The sequence below is a fragment of the Pleurodeles waltl genome, chromosome 3_1, assembly GCF_031143425.1.
Source record: "Pleurodeles waltl isolate 20211129_DDA chromosome 3_1, aPleWal1.hap1.20221129, whole genome shotgun sequence".
NCBI classification, from domain to species: Eukaryota; Metazoa; Chordata; class Amphibia; order Caudata; family Salamandridae; genus Pleurodeles; species Pleurodeles waltl.
This window is the reverse complement of record NC_090440.1, coordinates 529,081,247-529,091,867: the sequence shown is the minus strand read 5'-3', so window position 1 is coordinate 529,091,867 and position 10,621 is coordinate 529,081,247. Positions and strand designations below refer to the sequence as shown.

The window sequence follows — 10,621 nt, the reverse complement described above, 5'->3', positions numbered from 1 at the left end:
AACTAGGCCCTGGTTAGCATGAGTTGGGGCCTCGCTGCCGGTCTCATATTAAATGTGTTTTTCCAACGTGCAATGTGCTGACTTGCTGAAGGACGTGTAGCCGTACTTTTCCAGAAGCTAGAAGATGTGTGTAACCGTAGTAAATTCTTTTTCATGAGACTCGACTTACTCAAGGAGACATTCTTGCTTAATGCAACAGTGTAGACTTGCAACAGGTACAAGGTCGCCTGAACTAGTACAGACAATGGAACTACTGACAGCCTGAGAGAATAAAAGTTCGTACCTAACATTCTACCCGCTGGAGACGTCAATTACAGGAGCCAATAAACTATGTGAGAACTGTTCTAAAGTGACAATTCTAATGAGGTGACTACCTGATCATTGGATGGAGATAATGATGCAACAAAATTTGCCCAATAGGAAATTAGGGGACTGTACAACAAGATTGATATAATCCTTTGACACAAGGAGAAATCAGCCATTACGTGCCTTTTGCTATTCCCTAGCCACTTTGTCACTCTGACTTTGCTGTTTGATTCTTCAAACCATCCTTACCTTTGTCTTGCCCGTTTCATACTTTTCCTCCTTATGAGGGAAGTGTTCCTTATTACCTGTCTTGCTGAACTTTGCTGTGTTTCCTGGCTGATGGCGAATCAACTGATGTCCTGAGGACAAAGACTGACTCTGTATGCTGACCAATTACGGAGGGTAACTATATGATAATGAAATTCTAATTGTCTGTTTGCCTTCTTTAATAGGTACCAACTGCTTCTTTGATAGAGACCATAGTTTAGATGTTTTCTAAATTTGTGTCGTCAAATTGTTTTGCATGAAGTCCAACATGCTAATGCTAATTTGAGGTTAGTGAAGTAGTTCACTAAAACGGATGCAAATAGACAAATGACTGAATCAATGCTTTGTTGAACAATGCGCTAATGTTACTCTGCTAAAGTTAATCCATGTTGACGTCATGCTTTGTTCTAATGTTCATGATCTTTACTTTGATGAAATCTTATTCAAGTTGCCATATTGTGATAGTGTTAATACGTTTTATGGTTTTGAGAGTAATAAACTTGCTAGTAGAGTGTAACTAATAGGGAATAAAATAACTTAAATCTTACTAATTTTTGTGTGGTTATTCATGGTTAAAAGGTCATGGTGTGATTAAACTCTATTAATGCATTCATCTAAATTGGTTTACTTTGACAGATTGGTTATTGAGAAAATTATTGACCAAGTGATTTATATGCTGATTAGTTGTCTCGCCCTAAGGTGTCTTCAATCAGGGTAAAAAGATTCCTTGGCCTAAAATTAGCCCCAGACAAGTAAATTATCTACGACGGGACGCGTTATCACCTGCTCCACAAGAGGCAATAGACTTGGCCACGGAGCTACAGCTTCTTCATGGTTGTGGCTCTACAAGAGGCACTATCAACAACATAAAGGTCTTGGTGTCAATGCTCATGGCTTCCATGGCACAGGACACTTCATAGCCATGATACAGGGAAGATTTGACAAACTGCAGCCATGGAAGCCAGTGTGGTCCAGTGGGTAAGTTCCTGACTTCCAGCCAGACAATCAGGTTTGAATCCTGGGCTTGGCACCAGGTGAGTGATGGTGCAAAACAGAGGTAAGTCAAAGATGGTTGGTCAATTGGTAAGTAAAATGGCTGTGTGTGTGTGTACACAAACACATTGCCTCTGAGATAAGCCAGACTTCTTGTGCTGATCTACTAAGGTGGATAGCAAGGGTTATATTATCTGTATGTATGACACTCTTACCCTGACAAGAGTGAGAGTCCCTTCTTGGACAAGGTGCAAGCCACTGCCAACTAGAGACCCCGTTTCTAGCAGAGGCTTTTGGACTGGCTAGTTTGAGGTGTTGTTCATGTAGCTATGTACTTTAGTGTGATTGCCAGGCGCTAAAGATATGAAGGTTTTAGTGGATGTCTGGTGTTTAATTCTGTTCTACTGCAGTGGTCTGTTAGAGTTAGGAGGTGGAAAGAGATTAAGGGCCTGATTTGGAGTTTGGCAGAAGGGGTTACTTCTTCACAGATGTGATAGATATCCCCTCTGCCGTATTACAATCCCATTATAGGCTATGGAGAGCATAATACGGCAGATGAGATATCTGTTTCTTTTCCGGTGGATTAGCCCCTTCACCAAACTCTAATTCAGGTCCTTTGTATTTTGAGGGATTGTCTGCTACCCTGCTATTTAATTATCTGTTTAGATACCAGCGTGTCAGGTGTACTGTCCATGTTTGAAAGCAGTGTTGGAACTTTGTTGGTATGGAGAGTGCTATCCTGTTTAGATGGCAGGTGTTGGCAGAAGGATTTGGAAGTTATGGGGTTGGTTGGTTTGGGGAGCTGTTCTGACAGAAGCATCATTCTGTGTTGGTCAAGGATTCAGATAACATTTGAAGTTCTGGATATTGTAAGATGTTATGCTATTCAGACTACTGTGCACTGCATTGAGTTGGAACGGAGGTGGAGAGAGATTTGTCTGCTCTGGGGGTGTTGGTGCTCTTTTGAAGGCATTCTGTTTGGGGCCTACAGGCCAGGCATCTGCATATTCTGATAATGTGCTGTTGGGTTCTGGGACATGATTGTTTTGGTAACATGATGATCCAGGGGTAGCAGGACTGAACGTTATGCTGCTACCAGCTTGGGTATTCCTCTGGAGAGAAACGCAATGGGTGGTTTTGGTCTGTTATTAGGCCATGCAGAATTGTTAGTTATTGAAGTTGATTGGTGCATGGGCACTGCTCTGGAGAGTTGTGTTTTATAAATTACTATTTTTGTGGCTGATGGGAGCAGAATTTGAGTTCATGATGATGGAAATTGTAGAGATGCTACTGTCTTGATCCCTACTCTGGGACTGTGTGGGGTGAGGAGGGCAGACTTTGGCACTTTACTGATTCGATATTGTGAGGTGGCTGTGTTAGACAATTGAGAGGGTAACGTGTTGGTACAGTGAGAAGGACAGCCATGGTCACTATTGTAGTTATTTATTATGGTTAGTGTACTTGAGAGAAGTGTAATGGTGCAATATGTACATCTGTTTAGCGAGGCAATCATTAGAATTCATGGTTAGTTGTTACACAAGTGATGTACCGAAGGAGAGCGTGGTGTGGGATGCCAGTGTAGAGTTAGAGCTTTTCAGGCGGTTGGTTGGTGTGGTGTAGCCCCTCTGGTGAGCATTTTGTTGCTGTGTTAGACTGAGTGTGGAGCCAGATGGAATGTTTTGGTTGTTGAGTGGGAGCAGTGATGCTTAGGGAAAGTATGAATTTCTGTGGCTAAGAGGTGGGCGCGTGTGATTTTATTAGGCAGAGAATTGTAGTTTAATTGTATTTCAAAATGCTGAGCAACGTGGTGATATGTTGGTCGCAGCGTGGAGGAAGTGATGACATGTTTGATGATTTCTTGGTGGAGCTGCAGTCCAGTAAACAGAGAAACAGAGAGCAAGCTTGTTTAAACACAATTGTATAGTGCTTTCTAGCAGATATGGAAGTTCTTTCAAAGATAGATGGTTGGAGAGATGTTAGGAAGCAGCAATGAATTGTAAAGGGAGTTGCAGTGAGGAAGACATTTAATCAGAAAGAAAGATGGTCGTTTGAATCACATTTATGCTGGCAGTCAGAAAGTTTGCAATGTCAAAAACGAGGTTATTCTCCCCTATGCGGGGTAGGTTTTTTCAATTAAATTGTGAGGCTTCCATGTTACAGTCTTCGACAGAACCACAACACTCACTCAAAAATATTCTCTCGAACTTATTGTTCAACACATTAAAAACATTCAATACCGTCAGGGCCAGACTGACGGGCATCGGACGTTTTTTCCCCTGGAGGCTGGAAGGGTTGGGGGGGGGCCGGTTTTTCAGCAGTGCTGCAATATCGCCACCCAGTAACAAAAGTACAAAAGTAGCAGTGCGTCTTCACCGTCATACCCCCAAACCCCGCTCCCCCACTCCCCCCCCCCCCTCCCTCCCTCCTCTGTGGCTGGTCTTGAAAAATGCTATGGGATCCCAGTCCAGCCCCGAATACCGTACGACATTCGAGCAGTTACAAACCTGGGGTTACCACATATTCAACAGTATACTTATTTCCTAAGAAATTACATTTGCAAAGTTACATTGACATGTCGTTGCTGGTACCAGGCTCGTGTTAAATTTATACAACATGTACATTTTCAGCGTTCTCTTAGATCCACGCCTAGAAACCAGAGCCTCATAAAGCACATAGCAAAAACAAGATTATTGGGAATTCTTCGATTTAAGTTTGTGTTTAGATTAGAGAGGCAGCTTGGCAAATAGGACGCAGCTGCTGGCCTCGTGCCCAGGGCGTCGCACCGTCACCTGTGGTAGCATGTTAGTGTTTAAGAAAGAGGTGCTCTCCAGCCAGAACATTCAGCAAATTCAACGTGACACAAGTGGCAAAGAACCTTCAAGTTGAATAAACGGATCAGCAATGCTTATTACTGGGAAAAAAATACATCCCAAAAAGTAAAATAATAATGGCCTACTTTATTGCCTCCAGCACCTGGTTCTATACGTCTATAATAGCTGTAAGACAAATAAGTGCTGGACCACTTAAAGTCGGAAGCAGGAGGAAAGTCCGTGACTGATAGAGAGAGGGAAAGAGAGATAGAGAGAGAGGGTGTGTGTGTGTGTGTGTGTGTTTAGCTTTATGTACGAATTTCTGGGAGTGCATTAGAGTGTGTGTGTGAGTGTATGTACATGTTCGTGTGAATGTGCCCTTAGACTATGTATGTCTGCATATTTGCATTTATATATTGTACATGGGATGTAAACGAGTACATTCTGAATGCGTGGCTGTGTATATGTGAGTCTGTGCCCCTGGCCATGTGTGTACGTACCTGTATGCACTTGTATCTTTGTGCGAATATCTGGTTACATTCATGTATATTTGTCTATGTGTAAGTATGTGTGTGTGTGTGCATGTGTGTTTCTAAGATCTGACTGTGAATCTTTGTGCATTTTGCATGTGCGCGTGAATATCTCTGTGCGAATATATGAATTTGTGTTTATATAAGTGTGTCTATCATATGTGTCTATTCGGATGTAGATAGGTGGTGGATGTGCATGTATGTGTGCGCGTGCTTTTATATTTGTGCCTATACCCATGCCATGAACCAACTGGCATGAAGCCACCAATTATAAATGATGGACAAGGAGGACAAAATGACCCTCCCCCCCCACCCCCCCTTTCACAATGATGACTCAAAAGCTGGCATTGTTGACAGATTCAGTTACATGCCAGGGATGCCATCCTTCTGGGTTATTTCTAGGCTGGCTTTCCATAGCCCACCTCCTCTGAAGCTATGCGAACCAACAATCCATCATCACTACTAACTCTACAGGTGAATGGCAAGGCCGACCATATAGGAAATGCAAAGGTCAACTCTGAGTGGGAAGAACTTACCCAACGGTCATGGGTTTACAGAAGTGGCCACAAAATAGAGATTTCTGCTGTCTTGTGAAAATCTGAGTCACAGTCAGCTTTTGTGTCATTAATAAATGTGTATGATTTGAAGCCTAAAAGTTCTTCTCTTTCTGTTTGACATTAATAATCGAGCACTCAAGTGACAGAAGCCGACTTCCAGCTTCTCCTTTGGAGTTCTATAATGTACTTTTCCCTATAGGATGTCTCATTTCACCCTTGTAGGACAAGAAGCCCCCAAATGCTTTGCCTGGCTGGGGTAATCTTTAAATGACAATTATGGATCAGAGTCGATCTGGCCTATAGTGAGAACTGACCCAATACCCGGTGGCCTTTAAGAGGCAGAAAACTGACAGATAAGCTCCAAATTTCCCTAAAGACTAATCCACTCAGGAGACACCACTCCTAAAGGCAGTTCTTAGTGTACATGAGAACCTCTCTATTTTTTCTAATTCTGGACTAGAGTCAAAGGAAAATCTCACCATCAGTCTAAGTTGCAAGTTTTTTACACCCCTTTGGAAGCCGGAGTAGAAATGTATGTAAGGACCCTCCCTTTGAGAAGCCAGCCGTCTCCTTTCTAGGCTTCCATGTACTGTCTTCTAATTTATAGAGCAAGGTCAGTGCCTTGTTGACAGTGCAGACAGTGTCCCCTCGCACCACGGCTGTGAATAGGGCCCCTTTGCTATTCACGAATTGGCCAGACAGTGCAGTCCATTGCCGTGTGCTGAGGTTGAAGCACTCGATGATGCAACGCAGGAAGTCATCTGATGGGCCATTGCGCATCACATACAGATCATCACGGTGCGCAACCATGCAGTGGCCGTAGCTCTGCGACCTCTTGATGGAGGTAAGGGGTAGCCAGGTATCCTTCTCCACATGATACTCATAGATGATGGTAGTATCCAGAGGCTTCCACAAGCAGACAAAGATCCGCCCCATGGTCTTGGCACACGGTACTCCTGCAGCGGCCTGGGGTAGATCTGAGACAAAAGCCCATGTATTGGAAGTTACGCTATACCGCTCGACTGACTTCAGTGACACCCTGTTGAGTTCACCCCCAATGGCATAGAGATGACCCTCATGTCCCACCAATGCAACATCATAGCGAAGGTGCTGCGGACTTGGGAACTGACTCCAGCTGCCCTTGTCCGCATCGTAGCAGAAGCTCAGATCAACAATCAACTTGTTTGCACCCCGCACTCCACCCACAATGTAGATCTTGTTATCCAATGTGGTGATGCCAGCAAGGAAGGTGCTAGCATTGTCTGGAAGGCAGCCAAGCGTCCTCCAGCAGTCTTCATCCTCGTCTAAGTAGCAGATGGTCCTGGAGACATCCTCCATGAACTCAAAGGTCGGAGTGTGTGCCCCAACTGCCACAAAAGTATTGGGCAGGAGGTTCTCCACATAATCCAGCATGTCAGCAGGCAGGCTATCTGCGTACCCTGGCAGGTCCTGGCACATGTCGCGAATATAAAGGGCAGTGGCATGGGCAAGATCTAGGAGGCCAAAGGTTGCTGCAGCCTGGTACATCAGAAGACAGTTGTCTGAATTAATGAGGTTCTCCAAGTGCCGGGCCATGGGCTCGGCCTGCAGGAACGCGGCACATTCAATGGCACTAAGGATCTCCTCAGCATCCAGGATGGGCCTTTCACCACGCAAAACACGGAGTAAGGTGAGAAATCCCAGAGAGCTGAACCCGTGCAGTTGGATCTCTTCCTGGGTGCTCTCCCGCATGCCTGACTCAAACAGGGCTCGAAAGTACTCACTGTTCATCACCAGCAAAGATTTGTCCACTGTGAACAACTTCCCTTCTACAATTATCTGCAACTCTCCCATCACGAGGCACTGCGCGACGCCACAAGCCCGACTTTGTCACTATAACAATGCCCAAAGCCTGGTCTGGGAATCCCCAAGGTCCCACTCAACAAGCAGCTATAACTTCACCGCTTCTAAACAACTGCCTGTCTTTCGATATTGTTTAGATTCACATTCGTCCCCTAGAAACGAAAGAGCAACCTATAAAGAACTTACTAGTCACACAAATAGACCCGGCTAAAGATAGGAGCTGGTCACGTGGCCTGTAGCGGCAGGCAGCGGGAGCGGCTCGCGCATTCATTTGTCGCACAGGGTGTGTGGTTACAGACTCTGAATTGTGCGATACCAAGGGGATATTGCCAGAAGAGGGGGCACGAAAGGGTGTGTGCCGCCAGCCCGTGCCCGCACGGTGGTGCCAGCAGTGAAAAACTCGCACAGTTCAACGGCAGCCTCTGCTCGAAAGACAGTGCTTAATTTGTAAATAAAAACGTGCCTGGTGCCCAAAGCCCTCCTCTTAAACACGCGGCTGCTGCAATTAATTAAATGTGGGACCACGGAATACCGAGGCGGGTAATCCTGAAGCCATCTCGGGCCTCTTCAATCGATATAAAGCCACTCCCTGCCCCTTCAGCTCACTCTTGCAGCTTTCTACTTCCTACCTTTGTGAAGGTTTTTCGTTTTTCCCTTCCTCCGTCTTTCCCATATGTGTCTTTTGCTCGCAGCAAATGCTTGTGTCTTTTGCTCTCAGCAAATGCTTGAGGCAGAAGAATAATCCCCGGCCCTCAAAAATAGGTGCCGGTGCTCAGCACCGGAAACAATAAGCAAAAATTAAGCACTGTCTGAAGACCGTGTGTCTTCTTGGCTGGAAGAGGTGTGATTGATTATAAGCCATGACAGTTAATCAACATGTCGACGATTGGTATGAATGTCATTCTGTGACATATATGCTGATAAGAACGAAGTATATTCGAATATACCTAGTTTAGCGACAATGTTATTTTATTAAGAACGACTATCTACGAAAGGATGAGGGAAAGACAGAGAAATAAGAGGACGAAGGGGATAAGCTGCAAAGGGGATCAACGTTTGAAATTAGGTCGAAGACAGACTAGTTTAGTAGCTAAAAGGTGAAATATTCAGGTGTGAATAAGCTGGTGCAAATTGATAAAAGGAAATATTCTAATGTGTATAAATCCATGAGTTGACTCGATAATGCCGGGAGCAAGGACAGAACTAAGAAGACAAGAGATAAGGTAGAAAGACAGAAAGAGATACCAACAAGAGACAGGAAGACATTAAGGAAGAAAATACATAAGGAAAGGAAGGAGCAAAACCCAGGAGTAGAAGAGAAAGAATGTGCGAAAAGGGTGGAAGTAACAAGAAAAATAAAGGATAGTTGATGAGAGGATGCTGAAAGAAGTGAATGAGGAAGGAAGGGAAGGGCCAAGGGGGAAGAAAGAGATTTGGGTGGAAAAAGGTATTAAAAGGGGTGAAGAAAATGTAAGAGGTAGGAAGATAAATGGTGCAGAAAAAGGTAGGTTGCTAACAGCTGGGGAATGAGGGTGAATGGAGAGCAGGGGGGGAAACGGGAAGTAAAAGTGTTTAATGAAGCAGGAATGCTCAGGGGAAGAAGAAAAGAAGGGAGAGAAAAGTGAAGGTAGGAGTATAGAGATAAGGAAAGAGGAAAAGTAGAGGAGGGAGGAGGGAAGATAATGAAGGAAAAATAAATGGGATTGAGGTGGGGAAAAGAGTGAGGAAGAAGTGAGAGGGGCGATGGGTGAGGAAGTAGGAAGATAAATTACATGATATCCCAAAGTGGGAAACAAGGACTAGCTAAAGAAATAAGAAGAGATGAATATAGGAGTGAATGTGAAAAGAAAATTAGAATGAGAAGAAGAAAGAAATGTCTATTATAAATCTACGATTTTGTACCAGCAGCTGCTTAGTCTGCAGTGTATTAAAACTGTGGAAGAAAGATTATTTTTTATCATAAATTGAATTTTTTGACTAACCTAAGATAAAATATTGCGGAAACATTCAGCTTCCGTACTGGAAGAAAGAGAGAATGGTGTAACATTTAACAGCTGCCAAAAGCTAACAGCTGTCTGATGAGTGTTTGTGGCTGCGTTGACCCATTCACACCACTGCAACTCAGCTGAGGAGAGGGAGACAGATGGCAGACGCAGCCTGACCGGGTACCAGGTGGGCATTGTGTGCCAGGACAGCGGGTAATTTACCTCAGGGGCGCTGTTTCTGCCCCTGGAACTATCAAGTGTGGTAGGGCAATCACAACCATAATTGAAAGCTCAAAAATGTAAAAAGCAACGACAATGGTATGGTCTTTTGTAGAAATAGGGTTATCAGAAAGATTGTAGGTTAGAAGTTCCTGTGGGCTTTCTCGTGATATCGTGCATCGTAGGAAAATTGCGAACAACCAATTTGCCTTTGCTGGGTGTTACTGTCTATCACTGCGAAATCTAAATTTAATTTATGTGAATCATTTATCTTTAACCAGGCTGAGAAAAAGCCCAAGGGAATTCCCTAAAGAAGGCCAGGTACCCGGTAATGACATGAAAAGGGGAGCCATCCACAAACACAACTGCCTCTCCTTCACACCCTTGTCGCTCAGCACGCTGATGACACCTACGGGCAATGTAAGGGTAATACGCAGTCAACAAAGCCACATGATCAGGTAACATTGCTTCCAGTTTGCTCCCTACTACCCTGGAGCATATCATTGACAAATAAGATGCCATTACACAAAAAACGTGTTGTGATGAAAAGTTCACCTCAATGTCTCCATTCCCTGAAAATTGTAATAACTCAAGCCTCCAGGACTGTGCCTCGAAATCCATATGACTTTCCCCATGGCCATTTTCTGACCCCTACTGGTGACATCAACACGTCTGAACTTTCTGTCAGTCAAAGATTTCCTCCATCATTGTCACAAACCTATCCCTTCCACAAGCTCCATTTAAACCTTGTTGCCACCAAACAAGATTCCCTCTAAACCTTGGACCCCATCAAGTTAATCTGGTTCAATCACTTCCTGATCCTGTTCATAATAACTAACCAAACCACTGTTACTAGGGCTCAAATCAAGGGAAAGCTTATGTGGGCCACAATTTCTCCTAGACAGAGACAATCTGATCTTTTGAATTCTACCTCTTTGGTTGAACCACCCGGCTCCACTAACACAGTTTTTCTCTTTAAAAACTACAGCCATTCTACAAAAGCCTTCTTTGACCACCCACCCCAGGCGAACCCTGGACAACTGTAAAGAGTCTAAGTGAATCTCATCCAGTCTCAATGGATGTGCTGATAGAAGAGCCAAAAGGTTGTGGGA

At 44.2% G+C, this 10,621-nt stretch overlaps 1 protein-coding gene across 1 annotated transcript; it reads right to left on the bottom strand.

The window, feature by feature from the left end:
- Positions 1–5,239: 5,239 nt before the first annotated feature.
- KBTBD13 (kelch repeat and BTB domain containing 13) lies at positions 5,240–7,425 on the bottom strand. The gene has a single exon (XM_069221263.1). The coding sequence runs from the start codon at positions 7,294–7,296 to the stop codon at positions 5,950–5,952; it is 1,347 nt and encodes a 448-aa protein (XP_069077364.1). The 5' UTR covers positions 7,297–7,425; the 3' UTR covers positions 5,240–5,949.
- Positions 7,426–10,621: the final 3,196 nt, after the last annotated feature.